Here is a 21,211-nt window from a genome sequence, read left to right as displayed (position 1 = left end):
TAAGCACGCACTGCTGCCAAGGATGCACCAAAAGGCCTGAGGCATCCTGTGTTTCACTCTAACGCAGAATCGACAATGACATACTCAAGGACAGGTCAGACTGTACCTTAAGCACTAGACTGAGTAATATATTGACACAGCTGCCCATATCTCATGACACAACTCAGCCTCAAGTAAGAAAATTTGTCAACTATTCCATTAAAAATTGCTAGATTTGCCAGTCAGCACCAGAAATACTAGTCAGTTAAATATATTATTATTGTTTTATTAATGCACACATTTCATATTGACATAATTTGCAATAAAATGTAATTTCTTCCTTGTCAAATGTTTCTTTTTTTCAAGTAATCATCTGTTTGTACTTGTACATATGTTAACAATATCAGTTAACTTCTGCATCTAAGATGTTACACAGCCACCCGCAACTATTATGTAATAATAAGCCTCTTTTCCTATATATATTGTCTGTCTGTCTCCACAGAGGCTCTTTATGATGGATGACAGAGAAGTTGTTTTGGTCAAAATGGGGGATCCTGGCAATGCGGTAGAATTTCAGGACGCCACACTGGCTTGGGAAAAGGCACGCACTCCGGCTACAAAGCCTAACCCACCTCCCAAGAAGCAAGGAGGGATGAAACGCGTCTTCCGCAGGGAGAAGCTCAGCCTGTACATTTCCACAGAGGACAGCAAAGAAAACAAGGAAGCTCCCAACGCACAAAGTCTCCTCACGAATATGGAGCTGGAGAGTCCACAAAGCACCATCTCCTCGACTCAAAGTATGCGACCTCCGCTGCACAAGACCCTGCACCGCATTGACCTGCGCGTTAAGAGGGTAAAAACACATACGCAGAAATCTGTCCAACTTAGGTAGATGGAGAAACCTGTTCCTGCTTCATTATTAATTCCTACAATGCCACTGTTTTTTTTTCCCTCTGCAGGGTTCACTGGTTGGAATCTGTGGAGGTGTCGGTAGCGGAAAAAGCTCTCTTCTGTCTGCTTTACTGGGACAGGTGAGATTCAACTGGTTGTTCAACTAGAGTTTCCTCTTCAGACAGCACGGACATGAATAGCAGCAACAAGGATAGCTTGACACTTTTTATTCACACACTATGCCATGAAGGGAAAAAAAGGAATGTTTCAATTGTTTTCTCATCTTTCAACCCTCTCCTCACACAGATGACCCTGTTAGAGGGAAATGTAGCTGCAAGTGGTGGATTTGCATATGTGTCACAACAAGCCTGGATCCTCAATGAATCACTTAAGGAGAACATCCTGTTTGGGAATCAGTACGACCATGACAAGTAAGATCAACTACTGTATAATGATGGCAAATAAAAGCAATCAAATTGACCCCTAATTAACATCTTTTCTCATCATATCCTCATCAGATATAATGTTGTCCTAGAAGCCTGCTGCCTTCTCCAAGATCTTGCAGAGCTCCCGTATGGAGACATGACTGAGGTACTGTAGAAATCTGCGTCTCAGTAATAAGAATTTTTAATAAAATCGCATGGTGCAGTTTTAGTATATATATCTCTAACTCTTCACAACTAGAAGAGAGTTTTATGGAGCTTTTTTTTTAACTTATTAGATTGGAGAGAGAGGTGCCAACCTGAGTGGAGGGCAGCGCCAGAGAGTGAGCCTGGCACGTGCCCTCTACAGTGAACGGCCCATACTTCTCCTGGATGACCCTCTCAGTGCTGTTGACGCTTGTGTGGGTTCCCATGTCTTCCGTAAAGCTATCAGGGGTGTTGGCAAAGGAAAGACGGTACTCTTTGTCACCCACCAGCTGCAGGTGAGGAGCTGTCTGATAACTGATGTATATTTCAGTAGTTTCAGCATTGTGAAAATATTCCATGCATTTTTGTCCCTCTCAACTGTTTATGTTTCTTTAATGACCTGAAAGGAGAAAGGTCTCGTATTATGCTCATATTTTAAGGTTTATACCTACTAGGTATCTACAAGAAAAATGTTTACATGCCTCAATGTTCAAAAAACCCATTATTTCTCTTCTTTTTTCAATTTGTTATACAGAGGATAGTTGAGAACATTTCAGCAAATACAAAGAAATAGTATTGAAGTTACAAAAGAGCATTAGAAGTCTGCTATAGATAAACAGTATGCAGTTTAACCATTAATCTTTACTTTCCCAATATCCTTCTTTTACGCAATATATATCCTTTAAGATTTTCCAATAAGTATTGACATTTTCAAAAAACAGAGGCTGTATAGTACTAAAGATGCACATAACTATGTTGGGAGATAATCCGGAAGGATTTCTAAGTTTTAAAACAAAAAAATGAGTAGGAGACCAAGCAACCTTTTCCTTAGACAGCAGAATTATACAAAAACAAACAAAATAAGCCCATTGAGACCATAACTTAGTAAATGTGTTCAATTGTAGGCAAAGTGAAAAAGTATTTTTTCCATTGTGTATACTGAATTTACTATATCTGTTAAAAAACACACTATTTATCTCATACTGTCCATTGCTGCAGCACCTCTATTCATCCTCTATCTGAACACTCCATGTTAGTGTCTGTCTCTTTAAGGCCCAAAGGTCTGCTCTGATTGGTCAGCTATCACAGGCCTGAGGAGGCACATTATACAATATGGGATCTTTAAGTTTAAAGCTCCAAATCTGCAAATTGTCTGCATCATTTAATCCTTGATTTTGCCTTTGTTTTTCATTTTGTTTTCATTTTTATTTTTTCAGTACCTGTCTGAGTGTGACCACGTTATTCTGATGAAGGATGGGCAGATTTCCGAGTGCGGCACCCATGCTCAGCTACTGGCTAAAGAGCGTGACTATGCCAACCTATTCAACAGCATGCAACAGGAGGTAAGGGGGTGCAGGAGGCCCCAGGCAAGCTCTTTTGAATAAGGCATCTTTGCCCCCGCTGCACAACAGCATTTAACATTACAAGCTGAATAATTCATGAGCATAAAAAGGCAGGCCCTATAGTTGGGAAATGTTAATGCATACATTGCTTTTCATTATTTATGTGTGCATCGATTTACTAGCTGAGCTGCTAAAGACCTTATCAATGATATCTCTATTTAAATGACTTGCAGCGTGTTGTCATACCTGCTGTGATCTATAGCGGTGCCTAAACTAACTTTCCGTCCTCCTACCTCTGTGTCTCCTAGAATCTGGTGAAAGAGAATTTAAAAAACAAACAGCAGAGGGCAGGCGCTGAAAAGGCTGACAGCGCTGTTGATGTTGCCAAGGTCACACCAAAGGTGGAAAACAAGAAAGGAGGTGAGAGACCCTGCCACTTCTCATGCGCCACATGGAGAAATAAAGCTAAGTGCTTGTTTTCCTTGACAGTGGTTCATCTGTAACTTCATTTTTGCCGTCCTTCTTTATGTAGGACAACTGATGAAAGCTGAGGAGAAGGGCTCTGGTGCAGTCGGCTGGTCTGTGTACGGTGCCTACATCAAAGCAGCAGGAGGTCCAATAGTCTTCCTCATCAACGCCTTCCTCTTCCTCTCCACCACAGGCAGCGTAGCCTTCAGCAACTGGTGGCTGAGCTACTGGATCACTCAGGGCAGCGGGGTGAGTTTGGAGACGACCCCGCTTTACTGTAATAGACAGCACTTTTTAGCATGTATATCCCAAAAGAAATATAACTACTAGTCTTCAGTGAGCTGTGGGAGCCGACTGAGAATTAATCTGAACGTGCATGATTAAAAAAGTAACAGCACCGTTGGAAACTTAATTAAAAACAGGGCACGAGCAGTGAAGAAACAGATGTGCAGCAAAGCAGGCGGCGGCTGCTATTGAGAAATGTTCTCCATATAGCAAATATCATTGAACTGACTCATTTTCATGTACTTTTTATGTGCTTCCCTCTATTTCATTAGATGCAAAATTCCTACATGGTGAAAAAATGTATGTTTTTTTTTCTCACTCTTTGTAATTTGTTGCTCCATCTGCACTCAGAACACATCATTAATCTTGGTCAATGAGACGACGGCGGGCAACAGCATGAGACTGAACCCTCACATTCAGTATTATTCAACTGTTTACATCTTATCCATGGGAGCTGCTTTACTGCTGAAGACGATGAGAGGACTGGTGTTTGTGAAAGTAAGCTTACCCCACCTCAGAAACTCCCGTCTTTCTGTCATGTGCTTTGTCCACAAAATCAGTCTCAAGTCACAGGTTGTGTCAAGTCAAGTTGAGTCCTTAGTTAAGGCAAGTCAAGTCTTGTTTTAAGTCACGACCCCGCCTCCAGAGATACTGCAGTATCCGGTCTTTGTTAAGAGATAAGATTATCAGAACTAAACACAGGAATGCAGCACTCAAGTGCAAGACTCAGGAGACAGTTGAAAGCCTTTACTTCAAGAAAATTGCTCAGTACACAGAAAGGCAGTCAAACAGGCAGCCATCCAAAAAGGGCTAGGCAAAAGGGAAGGTCAAAAAACACAAGCAAGGATCTAAAAGCTAGAAACAATGAACACCAGGAACAAAGGCTGGAATGCTTGATACAAGGAACAACTAGCACAGAGGACTGAGTACACAAAGGCAGCAGGGATATTTGGGCGTAGGTGAAACACGTCAGGGCAGGGAGACAATTACAAAGAGGTGAGATGAGTAACAAAAAATGAAACAGGAAGTAAAGCAACAAAAAATTAAACAAAGAAAACATAACCTAGGATACAAGGAGAGACATGACACATCTAGGAAACTCTGTCGTTCTGTCACATGCTTTGTCCACTCAACCAAAAATACTGCAGTCTAATCTGCAGTATCTAGTCTTTATAAAGAGAGAGGATAAGTTATTAGTATCTGTGTAATAATTATATTATAGGCCAAGTTATGTAACCTGTTCAAAAAGTATGACAATGAATCTCATTTTGTTTTTATAATGATTGAAAGCGTAGCGTCGCAAGGAGTTTGAATGACAGGGTAGTCATCATGACAATGCCATTCCCAGTATGTGTTCGCATACTGGGTAACATTACATAGACACTTGTAATGTCAACATTAACAACATTTAACAATTTTTGATATCTTATATTTGACATTTAAACTGAATACATTAAAGAACACATACAAGTTAAGTCAGTTTTATTTATAAAGCCCCAAATCACAATAGCATTGCCTCCATGGGGCTTTACATCCTCTGTCCTTAGACCCTCAATTCAAGTAAGGACAAACTCCCCTGAAAAAAAACCTTTTAAGCAAGGGGGAAAGAAACCTCATGAAGAGCTACAGTGCAGAAATCTCTCTCCCAGGACAGACAGACATGCAATAGATGTGGCGTGTAAAGAACAGGACAACAAAACCACAGAGCAGATTATATAAGATATGTGTGGAGTCAAGAGGACGAGGCCAAATGGTACCCGAGCCACATGATGTCCTGTCCACTGTGGTGACCTGGAAGAGGACAGGCCACACAAGATAATTAGCAAAAACATACCAGAATGTTTAAAGATTTTGATTTCATAAAAGTACAGATATAAGAAAACTATAAAAACAGAAGTGAGCAGTGATCCATGGGCGACCCTCGGGTTATGACAACACAAATACGTCATATATGTGAGATGACTTCCAAGTCCAAGTTGAGTCTCTGAAAGGAATATTAAAAGCTGATATATAAGGGGTGGACAGTAAAGTAGTGATCCTGCCTAATTGTCTTTATTGTCATTTGTTCATGCTCTCATGGTTTCAGTGCCATAATTGAAAATGCCCGCAGGCCAAATCCATTTATCCGTCCACCGCCATGTCACAGCTTTACAAAGACTGTGTGTGTGTGTGTGTGTGTGTGTATGCGACTGCCAGAGAGACAAAGCTGGCTGCAGAGAGAAAGGAAGGATGCGTGTGCGTGCATGTCAGTGCCCCTTTGGGTGCGCATCCTCTTTTTCAAGCTAACCCATCCTGACACTGCATTGCAGAGGTTAGGTCCCCACGATAATGTGTGCCACTTGAAATTGCTAATTTTTCAAAGCCGGCTAATCTTTTTTTACCCCTAGCTGTGATGAGATCTCTGGGACTGTTGAATATTCCATTAATAGAATTAATTTGTTCTCTGCTGCCACATGTAATTTCTGTCCAATTGGTGAAATGTCTCTTGCTCATTAGGTCATGACCTTTATGTCAGCCTCCCAGAAACTCATTATAAATGAAGATTTGACAGCTTGCCTTGTGCGAGGAGAAGGAAAAAAATAACAACCCATCACTGTGCACATGCTTAGCATATGGTGAGGTAGCATTTGCTTCTTGACTGCCACCGTATTTATCCATTGTGTGCTTTAGCGTTTGAGCACATCGACAGACTGTCTGTTTATCCAAGCCATGATTCTTTCCGTATGCTTCTTAAAGTGGTTTGTTTACATGTGTCAGGTCTCCTGTTCAGACACGGCTGTTGTTGTTTGTGTTGACAGTGCACGGTGAAGGCTGCCTCCGTGCTGCACGACAAGCTGTTCCGCCGGCTCCTCCTCAGCCCCATGCGCTTTTTTGATACAACACCTCTGGGTCGTATCCTGACCCGCTTCTCCAGGGACATGGATGAGGGTGAGGCTTGATTTGTCTTGACTGGGAACCTTTCCCTAAAGAGAGCTCTCAGTCAGTGAAGTCACCGCGGTTGACAAGGTGCAGTGCTGAGACACAGTGTGGGTTTTTTGGCCTGAGGGAGTGGCTTTCTGCTATCCACTTCACTGGTGTCTTTGTTTGACATGTTGATTTGTGGGTTGCTGGGGCTTTTTTTTGGATGGTTGATTTTGTTTCTAAGCATAATATTTTGTAGACTCCACTGTGTCTTATTCTCTCTTTTGAGGGAAAAAAAGCCAAAACCACTTAGGGGGGCACAAAAAGATAGTTCACATGCAGAGATAGATCCAAAATCACGCCGTGTGTCTGATATATAATATGTTTCCTCTCCAAAGTTGACGTACGTCTTACCATGCAAGCTGAAATGCTGCTGCAGAACCTCACCCTGGTGCTGTTTTGCTTGGTGATGGTGGGCATCGTCTTCCCCTGGTTCCTGATATCCATCCTGCCCCTGGGAATCTTCCTCTGCTTCGTCAACCGTGTCTCCAGGTCAGATTCTCATCACTTCTCTTGTTATCATTGCTATTTGGCAGTGAGCCTGATATTCATACACAGACTGTAACAAGTGATTAATAAGAAACAAGTACTCAAGTTCCTTTAAGCACACAGTATGTCATTTCTGCCACAATGGGGTTTTCTCAATCAAAACAAAAACAAAAGATGCATGTAGCATGGGATCATGGGAGTTGTTATCATCAGTGTTAAACAACCACCACTGCTGATGACAATCTATGTATATGAATCAGGGAGCATGCATGTATAGAATCACCAGTCAAATCCAATCAAAGTTTGTTGACTTTGCCCCAAAATAAGGTTTCAAACGTAATACTTCTACTGCGCATGTGCACAGTTTCACGGCACCAACTTCTTTTACAGTCCTGCCGCCAGCTAATCCCACCAGAGCTCTGGAACAAATATGAGTTTAACATGTAATCTTTGAATAACCTCACCTTGCTTGTTAATCCTGTGCATTAGCGTGATCTCCTCCTCTTCCATGCTTATTAGAAGTCTGCAGCAGCACCAAATCGGTTGAAACTGTCATGAATCTTAGCTGTGCGCTCCAATCGGTGCAACAACGCGATTGGCTGACATCTTTCCCATTTCGGCTGCTACAAAGCACACGATTGGCTTTTGGCAGGAAGGGGCAGCCACGGGATATGTGTCATACATCTGCCATCTCTGTCGTTACGGGCTTTTCTATGCAAAATGCCTTAAGCGGTCTGTCTCTCTCTATAATGTCTCTGGTTTTATTCATGTTGGAAGTTAAAACGGCAGGCGACTAAATGAAAAGCACCGTTACCTTGAATGAAATTCGAAATTTCTCTTGCTTTGAACATTCTTGGAAATGTTTAGGAAAATTTAAGTCTTTAAGTTGTAACTTATATTTGCATTGATAGATTTTTAATCATTAGGGGACAGAAAAAAAAGTCCAAACAAGCTGACAGATACACACCGGCTCATAAAGGTAATAGGGCTAACGTGCCAGCCGACACAGAGTGATTTACATCATATTTTCCGGCTAGTCTTCAGTAGTGGTTGTTATTCAGCAAAAGTGACCTCATCAGTCACCAGTCCCTGACTTTTTCTGTCTGCTGTTTGGTTTGGGGCAGCGGGTTTGTGATCTTAGCTGCCTACAAACACTGACCTAAATCAGGCTAATAATCTCTGTGGTGCTGCAGAGTGGGTGATTATTCTCAATTCTAGTTTTTATTATTGCCTCTGATTGTAGCACTGCGGGTGGCCATTTCTCACAATGAGACATTTGATTAAAGGTTAAACCAAACAAGTCTCAGATGATCTTTCTGTGTGATTGTGATTGGCGTTGTATTATTGATCGTGAATTTAGTAATAAAAACAAAGCTCCAGTTCCCTGCAATGTTCGAAAACAGTTTCGTTGCAAATGTTTTGTCTGAACTGGGCTTCATTCTAATCAGTAAAATATAACAGGAGAGTACTTTTGGTGACGAACAGTGAAAGAAGTGCAGTGATAATCTCATCTGCAAGTATGAAGAGTGTTATCGGTCAATGATCTAATTTTTAACAGTTCTGCTGTTGCAAGAGCACCACGGATGATCCAATGACTCTGCATTAGTCATTACTTATGATTTCGCAGCGATTGTGCAATAAAGGTGAATCCACTGAGGCAAACAACAGCGCGCTGGCATCATGGGAAATAACCACGGCGTCTGGTTATTTCCCCTATCTGAGAGATCAAAAGGAGCATGACTCTCAGCGTTATTGTTGTGCTGTTGTAAAGTCAGAAAGTACAAAAACAAAATACAAGAAGTTCCGGGTGTCATACAGTACGTGTGATTTGTAGCGATGGCAAATATAAAATGAAGTGCGATCAGTTAGATTTGAATTCATATTTCTCGAGTAGAGCTGAGTTTTGGGGGAATATTTCATGATACTGATTGCTTTAGGTTCAAAGCTGAGCTGTGTCCCTGCTTACAAATCACACACAACTTCCCCTCCCCTTCTGCGGGTATGAACCGTTTGATATCTCGTCCCCCACATAAGCTGGAATTCTCGATTTCTTTAATCAGATCTTATAACAGTTTGTCTCTTGAGGGATCAATTTAATTACAAAATATCTTCATCTATCTTTAAAGAGACACTTGATTTGTCGGCAATTCAAGTGGAATTAATGCTCAACTTTGATAGAGTATTTAAGCACACAAGAGGAAGAAGAAGACCTTTACCAAACCGTAGCGATCACCCCTGGCAACGCTTAAAAGAGAATGAAATACTGTATCTTATAAAGTCACGACATCCGAGGATATGTATAGACGGTACATCTAACTGGATCTCCCATTGAAATCACCCACTTCTAAAGCAGCCTTTATTGAATTCTGAAATGAAACTGCCCAGGGCATAAACATGTTTGTCTGGATCGCAGGCTCGAAGCGAGGAAGTGTCATGTTCTTTCCCGCTCTCTTCTGCGCTGTTATGAGAAAACCAAATGATTCATGGGAGACTTGAAATTCACATGCACCATCCATTCTGTGCTGGTGTCTAAAAGTAGAACGACACCTCGCCTTTGTCAATAAACCACCCTCACTCACACTGCAACGTGGACAGCGAGTCTGGTGTCTCTTTGGCTGCCTATCGTACGGCCCGATGCTCATAATATTGGATCAGATAGTGGGAAATGGCCGGGGCTCTGTCAGGAAAGCAGTGCTGTGTCGTGGACCACATCCTCTCTGCTCGCCGTGCCATCATACCTTGTGTGACACACAACTGCATCATTAGAGCTGATGCATTTCCCATTCTTTCATTCTTCTGTGAGGTTTCCATATTCAGCTGTAATGTCTGTGGTCCTTTCAAGATCAGTGAAAGATGCAAAGTAAATAAGTGGCTGATGGCAGCAATATCAATTTGACCAAAATGTGACGCGCATGCTTCAGATCTTAAAACCTTCACAAAGGTTTGTACCACACATCTCACACGGGATTTCAAAAACTCGGTCTCTTTTATTCTTGCTGCGGCTCGTTGTGAGAGTAAAATGTTCTCCATGATGTTTTCCAATTTGATGTAATTTATTTGAAAGATTTGCTCCTCACATGCCGGAGCCTATTTGCACACAGTTCCCTGCCATTTTCATTCAAATTAGGCAAACCTGAGTGGAGGCTTTTCTGCTCTGCAGTGCTGCAATCTTACCTAATTTGGATTTTTCACAACCATTTGGGGTTACAAATCAAAATAAAGTTTGTGTTGTAGAACATTTCAAGAGTCAGTTTATCTTTGCCTGTAAATAATATTTAAAGACGTTTGCTGCTAACGTTAGAAGGCGCTGCGGATGCTTCACGCTGCATAAGTAGCCTGAGAATGTCTGAGATTATATATTTTTTTCTATTTCCAGGGTTCTGATTCGCGAGCTGAAGCGCCTGGAGAACATCAGCCAATCACCATTCACCTCTCACATCACCAGCAGTCTTCAGGGACTCTCCACCATCCACGCCTATGGAAGAAGGCAGGACTTCCTCCAAAGGTGAGTACGAATGGTGTCTGTCAGAGATGGAGATCATTAAACTTTAATTCCGTCGTATCTCTCGTTGTATGTTTTCAGTTCACTCCTCCTCAGTTAGTAAAGATATTAAACCTCACACCAGAAATAGAGTTCTTCTTGCTTTTTCTCTGGCTGTAATTAGTTTATCTCTCTTTCCTCAGATATCAGGAATTGCTGGACACCAACCAGGCCTCTAACTACCTCTTCAGTTGCGCTATGCGTTGGCTGGCAGTCCGCCTGGACCTCATCAGCATCTCTCTTATCACAGTTGTAGCGCTGCTCATTGTCTTCATGCACAATCAGATACCTCCAGCCTATGCGGGCCTGGCCATATCGTACGCGGTGCAGGTATGTAAACACATGTAGTTGCCATTGACTGTATAAGATATGGACGAGCTTCCGAGTCTGATGCGGAAGTGTCTTAAACTTGCATTATTTCTAATAGCCAGCAGGGGTTTTATTACCTCAGTAAACAGTTTCATAATGAGTTTACAGTCTCAATCACTAGTTTCAAGTCTTGTTCAATGCAACATGATGTACATTTAGTAAATTATTGTCCCATCAAGCGTAAAATGTATATGCCTGGCTACCTTGTGATTGAAAAGTCTGTACCAAGGCTTGTCCTCGGGGTTATCAGTCAGATCCAATCAGTATCCTCCCCAGCTACACCCTCTCCTCCAGATATGGTCACTTCTGGCCCTAATAAACAAGATGGCGAAGGCTATAATGCCAAACCTGAATCTTCAAAACATAAGTCCACAAACCAATGAGTGACGTCAGTGGTTTTACACCCTCATAGTCTATGAGGTCAATAAGAAGGTAGTTAAAAGCTTCTGAAAGGATAACAAATGTGACGTTTATTAACCTTGTATCGTCTTCTTCTATTTTTAAAGTTTTCATGAAAGTTTAGTTTAACATGTTGCATTTATTTAATGGAATTGCTTGTTTGTATTTTCGTGTTTTTCTGCCCAACTGTGTGCATGTACTGTAAATTTGAGCTAAAACTTGTTGGCACATACGTAAACTGTTCCCTCAATAAATAAAACTGAAATCTAGACCATGTAAATAGAAGAAAAAACCTGTTCTAGCTCTCACACATGAAAAGTTGAATTCATAAGCAATAAATTACACTGTTGTTTACCAAGCCTCACTTGGTACGGTGTAGTTAATGGTGGCTAATGTTGTTTTCGGTACAGTTTGCTGTATGAGCCCCAATATCGATTTATTTTGCTTATTTCATGACTCTCCTTCGTGTCTGCTAGCTTTACATTTTACCTGCTGAACTGCAGTTTAGCATTTAAGATAAGAAAAGATTATCCTTTATTAGTCACACAACGGGCAAATTTCTATTGTTACAACAGCAAAATGGAGAAAAGCATCAATTAAAAATTCAAAATAAATAAGTAAAAAAAGAGCACGATATGAGGAAGAGGAAAATAAAACAGTAGGAACAATATAAACAAGAAACAAACTGAACTGTTGAATTTTCACCATCGCACATAGCAATATTGAAATTGTGCAGATGAATGTTATTACTGATTAATGATGTTATTATACTGATATTTAGCTAAAGATTCAACTTCACTCACTGTCCTTTTTGGAGGAGCGTGCAACAACAACTCTCAGTGTTTGGTTTTATGATTTTTTAAATGATCATTGCTTTCAGCTTTGTCATAATCCTAACAGAGTCCTAGCAGTCATGGCAGAGATTTGTGAAGGAGTCCTATCAGCAAATCAGTTTATTAGCCTGTAAATGTTTTTATTGTTTCAGTGCTCATGTGTTGAAGATGTAAATGCCAAGTCTTTCGCGGTAATCGCTGCGACGGTGTTAATCCCTAATCTTTCAACTCTCTCTGCTTCTCCCTCACCTCCAGCTGACCGGCTTGTTTCAGTTCACGGTGCGGCTGCTCACAGAGACTGAAGCTCGGTTTACATCAGTCGAGAGGATCAATCATTATATAAAGGTAGGAACATTGATTGGCAGAGTTAGGGAGGTGGATTATGTGACACTCGAGACACACTGCACATCATCACATGGACTGGCAGACCAGCATGAATTTAGGGCAGTTTGTATGTCCAGACATGTGTGTGCTTCCGTCGTGTGCATGTGATTGTATATGTGTGATAAGCAGCGCAGCGGGGAGGAGATAGAAACCCAGTGTGCGGTCTTTACACACTCCAGAGCACATGACAGGGCTTGTTTCACACAACAGCCATCAAACTGCAAAGATACGAATAGCAACTTTTCTCTTCAGTCTCGAGTGCAAAGAAAAGCTCATGCGGTGAAAATCACTACAAATCAGTTAGAGGGGCTTGCACCTCCACAGAGATTTAGAGATTAATACCAGATACCATCCCCTTTCCTTATCTCAGAATCTGGAGAGTGAAGCGCCCCGACAAAGTCCTGAGGCAGCCGCTCCTGCCCCCTCCTGGCCTCAGCGGGGAGAGATCACCTTCCAGGATGTAGAGATGAGTTATCGTGACAATCTGCCGCTTGTGCTTAAGAGTCTGTCCTTCACCATCCTGCCTGAAGAGACCATCGGCATTGTGGGTCGCACGGGATCAGGTATAGCTGACCCTTTGTGTTCTCCAGCCGGCAGCATTTTCAGCTACTTTTTTAATCTCCCTTTGTACGCACATTTTTTGCATGCAGTATCTTTTCTGTTGCAGGGAAGTCCTCTCTGGGTGTAGCTCTGTTCAGACTGGTGGAGCTGACTGGAGGCTCTATTGTCATTGACGGAATCAATATCGCCCAGATTGGTCTGGATGACCTGCGGAGCAAGCTAGCCATCATTCCTCAAGAGCCGGTGCTGTTCATCGGGACAGTCAGGTAATCCGAATGATAATTGCTTGCATTAATGAGCTTTGTAACGTATGCATTGGTGCAGCTTTGCAAAGTTTAAGAAGCAGAGCACAGGGAATGAATGAGAACAACAACCTCTCAACCGTTAATGTGCTCTTAACTTTCAAAGACCTCCACAGCAGGCGGTGGCTCATAATAGCTATTTTTCTAAAATGTTTAATAAGGTTTGAATCATTAATCCTATCTATATGCTTTTAAACCTCATGTTAAGCAGAGTTTCTCAACTTTTCAGGAGCACTTGTCTTGATTGGGCAATCAGGGGCTCTGTTGTGAATGTGATTATGAACCCACGTAGTTTCTTCCTCTGGGCCAATGGGCAATGGTTGTAGCCAAGCTACTTTTGTTGTTCATGTTCAATAGATAACTCACTTTTGCTTCAGTGTCCTCTGTAATGATTTAATAACCTTTCTATTTACTCTCTTAACTTTTTTGGACACACAGTCAGTAAATGGAATGATACAATTACACCTGTTTGTTACTGAAAAAAACCTTGGATAATATAATAATAAATGGCTGTAGCTTGTTTAGGAAAGGTCAGATGTAGATAAAAGTTCATATGGAAGTCTAAAACATCCAAGTACATTTAAAAAGATTTTTAAAAAATAACTTGCTAAGGTTCTGTCACAGTTCACAGTAAAAAAAAACAAAAAAAACACCAAAGACCATGCAATTGCAAATTTGGGACTTTAAGTGAGCCAGTCTGACCCTTCAGGTTCTCCTGAATTAGATTATGTATGGCGCCTGATGCTGGCCGCTAAAATAAGGTAGGAAAAACAACATGAATACAGGAGAGTCAGGCGCCACAAAAACTGTTCTAGCTCCTCTAATGGAAAATCCCGTGGTGTCTAGTGGTGCTACAGTGTGGTCACACCGGGCGTCTTTCACAAGTCTTTATACTTCCTTCTTGTATTGTCTGCTACTCCCTGCGGATGTGCCTTCAGTCAAGCTGCCTGGTTAAAACCACAATGAACAATGAACACTTTTAACTTAAAAACTGCAGAATTTATCAAAAATATTAATGAAATTGAAGTGAAGTGAAAATCACAGGAGCTGAACTTCTTGCTAAAAGTGAAATATGTCACAAAGTACCATTATAATAATGAATAATAATGAATAATAATGTGGTGCTATGGAGATGCCCTGGCCTACACATCATGTTCTCCAGACTTTGGGAATGTGCGTGTTTGGCACAGCCCCCAGCAAAAAATCACATAATATCATAATATAATATAACAATATCACACAGAGCTTTTCAAAAACAAGTTACAGATTGAGTTACGAAGGCATAAAAACAGGATGAATTACGGATAAATGATTACCATTCCCGCTCAAATCACCACTCGTTAATCAATCGCAATATCTGTCACAATAATCTAACTTTTTCTTTTTCAGCATATCGTGCCACCCTGATAAAAACAGGGCAGAATTTATTGTACATCTGTTTAAATGCATGCATGTATCACACTAGTTGCCTCAAAATGGTTTTCTTAAGATTCTTGAGTTATACTAGATACTATGTTTTGTGTCTGGGCTGTGTCTATTAGTCTGAATGTAAGGCCACACCAGAGCGAAATCATGACAGAAATAAAGACGGTGATAGGTAGTAAAAACTAAAAGCACATAAACGCTAAATTTGGCAGGCAAGACGCATTCAAAAACAAAACATCAGCACTGTTTTTATAAAAACTAGCAGTCAGTTGGTTTATGGATGTGGATGACCTCGGGCTCAGATGAGAATTGACGTTGGTCAGCAGTGGTCATCATGTTCAATCACAATTATGTCTTCTTTTTCCAATAGGAGCAATTTAGACCCCTGGGATCAATACTCTGATTCCCAGATATGGGAATCTCTTGAGAAGACTCATATTAAAGAGATGGTAAGTGACAAGTCACCTAAACACTGTCAGTTTATGCCAAATGATGCATTACTTGAATAGAATAAATCCCTCATGCTTGTCCTCACACCTCTGCATGACCTCCCGCAGGTCAGCCAGCTGCCTCATTCGCTCCACTCAGAGGTGACGGAGAACGGAGAGAACTTCTCAGTGGGAGAACGACAGCTACTCTGCGTGGCCAGGGCCCTGCTGCGCAACAGCAAGGTGCTGTTTGTATAATACTGCTTGTTCACATTTACATGAGGAACGGTGTTTGGCATGGTGATGATAGCAGCTCGAGTAAGAGGTTCTCCTCAGTTTTATAATCTAAGAACAGAAGCTCTCCATGTCATAGACTAGTCAGTGTGCATGTGTCTCTGCATGGGATAACACTGCCACCTAGTGGCTCTCAGAAGCATGAATTAGGAATGAGCTGTGTTTCGTAATTTTGTGTTAATTACGTTCTATAACTTTACATCTCCTGATTTGTTGTTTATTGTGTTGACTTCACCATATATTTTACTTTGTTTAATCAGTAAGTCACACAGAGGTCAATATCTCATGTATAAGTGAGACCTGAGAAAAGAGTAAAATCAAATCATAGTGTAATAATAATAATAATAATAATGGAAATGGTAGTGTTAATGACATAGAAATATAATAATCAAATAGGAAAAGATTTAGATATAATGTCATGTAGACACAACAGCCTGACGAAATGCATCCTGAAATGTCCTTGGTAGAAGACTTGAAGAAAAGAATAATAAAATATTCTGTAAAAATATGTTTAAGTATGACATTCATAAAGACAAACTCACTTGACAATATAAAATGTCCTTGGTGCAGGTATAAAAAAAAAGAATAAAAATACAGCTATGTTATATAAAACAGTCACACCATACTTGCCAACCTTGAGACCTCAAAAAACTTTCAAAACCAAAGCAGGAGTCTGAAAATGTGAGTTTCAGAGACTTTGTTCGCTGCATGATGGTGACTTTTAAAGAATGAAAATAACAAAAGTATAAGTAAACCGTAGCAACACTTTTGCCTAAAAACTTTTAGTTCTCCATTTCATTTTAAGGAAAGACTGCAGAATAATTTGGCCCTTTTAGTGGGAATTCTTTTTATGGCGTCTGCGCACGCCACAGTCCTCTCGATTGGTGATTGATGTGGCAGATTTTACAAAATGCATGCCAAAAAAACGTCTCCATCTCTCTGTCCGTCTCAACAGTACTGTAGACCACACGCTGTACAGTACCAGAAACAGGTTGTGATAACTAAAAGGGGAAAAAAGGGGTGAAAATGTATATATTGGGAGAAATACAGGTGAATTGTGACTGGGTAAAGACGATGAAAAACAGGAGTCTCCTTTTTAAAATGTGCTGTTTTTTTTCTATTTTTGTCATTTTTTAGGTTCTAATATTGGACGAAGCAACAGCAGCCATCGACACTGAGACAGATCTTCTCATTCAGGAGACCATTCGCAGCGCGTTTGGCAGCTGCACCACCCTCATCATCGCCCATCGTCTGAACACGGTGATGAGCTGCAGCAGGGTCATGGTCCTGGACAACGGCCAGGTGTGTATAAAGGCAACATGAGTGATTGCGCGATTGCACAATTCGGCTCCTCGATTGAAACTCATTCCCAAGTTGATACCCCGCTGATTTACTGTGTGAATTGGTCCCTTTGAGGTGACGGATTGGATAAGGCAGTGCACGTTTTACTCGGGCGGTCTTGTGCTCTAGGTGACATTTGATGCAAGTAGTGAACATGAAACGCACACGAATGATTACCAGTCTCAGCGTCACCCCTTAACCCTGTTAATAAGTTGAATTTACCTCTCAAGGGATTCATCAGCGTGCAGAGTTTAGTGATTGATCGGGATCGACAAGATTCATGGTGTGAAATTTACTATTGCCACTGTGACCGTGCAACCGTGCAACCATGCTCTCTGGGTTTCTACCAGAGGTGGCAAAAGTACATTATCTACTCAAGTAGAAGTACAAAACACTCTGTTAAAAGAAGAAGTACTGATTCAACTTCTTTACTCAAGTAAAAGTAAGAAAGTACAGGCTCTGAAATGTCCTCAGAGTATTGAAGTAAAAAGTATCCCTTAAGTTTCTACTTCAGTAGGATTACAGTAGGATTTTGTCCAGTGTGAGCCTGTTTATTGTGGCTGAGGTGTTTATATGGAGGATTTCTATTCTGTTTGGGCTTTTAAAGTGATTATAATCAGAATATTAGGCTCCATGTAAGTGCAGCTATGGTGAAATTCTGAGAGTAACGTAGCTTTTAGTGATCAATTAGCGTTAGTTACTTAAATTTAGAGAAACTTGTGGCTCACATCAAAGCAGAACAAGGCTGCCTGAGGACAGTATTTTTTTTTACAGACATTCAAATTCTTTTCATACGCTGCCCTCGGGAAATAACTCAGGTTATAATATTCTTAGCGAAAATAATATGCCTTGATTTTTTGTTCCCTCCACACAAGTTCATGGAATGAGCAAGTAGGACTGTCTGATTTTATATGCTGGCACTGATCACTGTTTCATCTCTTTCATTCTCATAGATTTTGGAGTTTGACAGTCCCGCCGCCTTGCTGGCAGATGAAAACTCGAGATTCAGAGCCATGATAGAAGCCTCAGAAAACCAAAGCAGATAAAAGACGCCAGGCCCTGATCTTCAGCGGAACACCTGAATTGCACAAAGAACACAGTTAATTCAATCCTGCCGCGGTGTGAAAGTCGTGTGTTAATAAATACAGAGGGCTCCTGTGATGGCTGCTATGTGCGACATCGTCTGTTTATTTCCAAACCAAAGACCGAGGGACCACATTTCTGAAGGGCACATCAAATCTCACAAAGACAGACGTAACAGCCTCCTGCTCTTTGCCGCCGTGTCACAAGAGTTATTTCCCGGAGGCCAAATAATTAACTTTCAGTGAAACAGAGCAACGACTCTGACAACAGCACTTTATATTTCATGTGGACACATTAAAGGACATGCGGTGCTTCGTTTTCCTCTGGAGGCCAGCTAATCAGTGAGGCTCTAATTAGTTTTAGTCATTTTATTTCCGTTAACTACGACCTCACAGTGCAGGAATTTACTGTGAAGAATTTGTTATGTAGTGTTGATTATTCAGTATTGTATATCTATAAACAAATCATCTATTAATCATTCCTAGTAGGTACTGTCTGAAACATGCAAAAAATGTTTTTTTTTTTATGTATTATGCATCTAGTTCAGTGTTTTAATGCAGTAATTTCAGTAAATTATTGCAGATACGTGCCTAGAGCAGTAAACACTTCAGGTCATATAACGGAGTTAGCCATGTGAGTGTGCTTTTATATTAGACCGCATGCAAGTACTGTGTTATGAAAAGAGCTAATGTTTCCTCTAAATCAAAATGCTGGAGTTTAAAAACCTGCGCTTTTTAGACTGCTGTTTTTATGTTTTTAACGGCAAAGTCATTCCGGTGTTGGACAAATTATGTTATACTGTTGTGATTAAGGTGCAGTGGAGTTAAAGCTGAGCAACATCAGGATGTGTCTTCAAACGTTGTGTTCTCACAAAGCTGGGGATTGTAAAACTTCTGCCTTATAATCAAGTACATGCTGAACAATCATGAAGAGTGCAATATCTTTCTATTGCATTGATGCATTGTCACGATTGCCTTTGTACACATGAGATTATGATGTTGCAATATTTACCTTTTTTGTAAATGTTTGAGCTGTTTTTTCAATTAAAATATTTTTATATACGCTGATGTCCACTCGTCTAAGATATTTTACATATGAAAGCAACATTATGTCACTTTTTTACCTTGAAATAACAGCTTCAGAGTCATGTTGATGGTACAGTGTCCTGTAACAGGGTGAATGGTGTCTCTGTCTCAGCCCCTCTGCCCCCCATCACTTGTTTCTGCACTATGTAACTTCAGTGAGAGGGTCGGATCACAGCGTTACATGTTTACATGTTATGACAGTGGTGTTTCACTCAGAAACTGTGGGGAGAGGCGCCAAATCACACAAAATGCCCAGTTCTACATATTGTTGTTTTAAAGGGGAACTCCACACATTTTCCCAAGTCTGTTCACGTGTGGGAATACGACTGGAGAGTTGTGTGAAGCCTTGTGTGGCTCGAGGCACTCAATGTGCTGCACACACACCTGTTTCCACAGCGTGCTGCAATCAGCCGATTATGAGGACTGTGCTGAAACTGGTCAGCTGTTAGCGAACGATATAAATTCCTTAACGAGGTAGGAAAATAGGTGGAATTCATTCATTTATTCACAATAAATTCTTTCATTTATTTATAAAACTTGCAGGACTGCACAGCACAAGTGACTTTATACTGAATGTCCTTTGCAGGAATCTGTGTGAGAGGGAACGAGAGAGAGAGAGATAAACAGCTGTGTCCACAAACAACTGGACTGAGTACTTATCCTGCTCTGACCCCCTGCTGATTAGCACTGATTAGCATTACATATCAGATAGTCAGCGAGTCGGAGCCTTTGTGTTTCTTGTCCTGGCTTCGCCTCCTGCTGCAACAACATTCCATAATAGCATTATAAGCCCGTCACTCACAGTCGGTCTGGGAGCAGGGTAGGGGTTTCTGGCACAACTTCAGCTACTTCCGAAGGGCATTGAGAATGGAACAAGGTCTAAAGAAATGAAAAACCTCCCGCTACACTTGGAGAATATAGAACAACTTTATTGTTTGACTAACGTGTTTCAGTCTGTGGCCTTCGTCAGGGTCATCGTGAAACGCACAATGCAAAAAACATTTAAATGAGGCAGGTATGAGGATGAAAAATGTTCAGAAAGATTTTTAAAAAAGAATATATAAAACAACCAATTTTATAAATCCACACACATATCAGCTTATAGAGTCGTTGTATATACTGCTAGTGTTGCTGGAGTTTTGACCTCTACATTCACAGTCAGTCTGCCACAGTTCCTACAGTCTTGCTGAGCTGCTGTTGCTGTATGTTTTAACGAATAAGGTTAGACACACTGCTATTATTAAAAATCAAGACCTTTGTTCCAAGGAGACAACGAGCTGCCCTAGTTAAGTCTCTGTTTCTTTCACTCTCTGTGCAGTGTGTACAGTTTTCTGGTATTTTGATTAAACACATTTATTTAGGGACACACACCAAACTGAAATACTGAAGGTACGAACATTAAATGTTGACACAAGCAACCTTTTCAAAATAGGGCTTCAAGAACAGGTTCAAAAGTAGGACCCACATCAAGGCCTTAAAGAGCCTTGCTCAAGAGCAGCTCTGTGGTCGTAATGAGGGTGGAGCAAGCACTGCCTTTCACTGTCCCCACCCAGATTCATCCCCCTGGCTCGCAGATTTAACCAGCAACCCTCCGGTCATAAGCTCGCTTCTCAAACCTTAGACTGCCCCTGCCGCTGCGTGGGTGGATGCCACCCAAACTGTCGGTATCTGACGATCTGCGTGCTGAGAATCAACCCAGACCAAAGTTTTTAGCATGCAACACGGCGTACCCTTTGTTTTTTCCACTGGCTCAATGAGGGTCAATAGGATTTAGAGCTTTGAAAATGAAATAAAAGTTAAAACTCTGAATGAGAAATTCAATGTGAATTGTAGAAATGTGTAGAAAGGTTGCACACAAACAAAGACATACACACACACACACACACACACATTATAAGTAATACATGCTGCCCTGCTTTTAGGAGGAAACAGACTGGACCGACCAGAATTTAATCTGCAGTCACATACTCACAAAAGCAGTCGTTGTGAAACCTCAGTACAGTACTACGTTTACTTGAACGTCTTCATTTTTTTCCTTATGAGTTAAACTAACTTGAAATTCTCATGTAGTTTCTCTGCATAGCAAACTGTACACACTATGTATGTATGTGGATGACACCG

The 21,211-nt window shown here is 41.0% G+C and overlaps 1 protein-coding gene across 2 annotated transcripts in view; it reads left to right on the top strand.

The window, feature by feature from the left end:
* The window catches only part of LOC141013192 (ATP-binding cassette sub-family C member 5), a 31,926-nt gene extending 12,860 nt beyond the window's left edge, over nt 1–19,066 (top strand). For both annotated transcript variants that reach the window (XM_073486802.1, XM_073486803.1), the window contains exons 10-29: nt 482–832; nt 939–1,010; nt 1,177–1,301; nt 1,389–1,461; nt 1,592–1,795; nt 2,717–2,842; nt 3,151–3,262; nt 3,375–3,559; nt 3,947–4,093; nt 6,394–6,523; nt 6,895–7,048; nt 10,422–10,550; nt 10,730–10,916; nt 12,443–12,532; nt 12,942–13,134; nt 13,239–13,398; nt 15,230–15,308; nt 15,417–15,530; nt 16,719–16,883; nt 17,876–19,066. In XM_073486802.1, the coding sequence (XP_073342903.1) occupies nt 482–832; nt 939–1,010; nt 1,177–1,301; nt 1,389–1,461; nt 1,592–1,795; nt 2,717–2,842; nt 3,151–3,262; nt 3,375–3,559; nt 3,947–4,093; nt 6,394–6,523; nt 6,895–7,048; nt 10,422–10,550; nt 10,730–10,916; nt 12,443–12,532; nt 12,942–13,134; nt 13,239–13,398; nt 15,230–15,308; nt 15,417–15,530; nt 16,719–16,883; nt 17,876–17,968 (2,889 nt within the window). In that variant the 3' untranslated portion in view covers nt 17,969–19,066. The remainder of the gene's footprint in view (nt 1–481; nt 833–938; nt 1,011–1,176; nt 1,302–1,388; nt 1,462–1,591; nt 1,796–2,716; nt 2,843–3,150; nt 3,263–3,374; nt 3,560–3,946; nt 4,094–6,393; nt 6,524–6,894; nt 7,049–10,421; nt 10,551–10,729; nt 10,917–12,442; nt 12,533–12,941; nt 13,135–13,238; nt 13,399–15,229; nt 15,309–15,416; nt 15,531–16,718; nt 16,884–17,875) is intronic.
* Nucleotides 19,067–21,211: the final 2,145 nt, after the last annotated feature.

This window comes from Pagrus major, chromosome 18 (assembly GCF_040436345.1).
Source record: "Pagrus major chromosome 18, Pma_NU_1.0".
NCBI lineage: Eukaryota > Metazoa > Chordata > Actinopteri > Spariformes > Sparidae > Pagrus > Pagrus major.
This window is presented reverse-complemented; position numbering and strand designations above follow the sequence as displayed.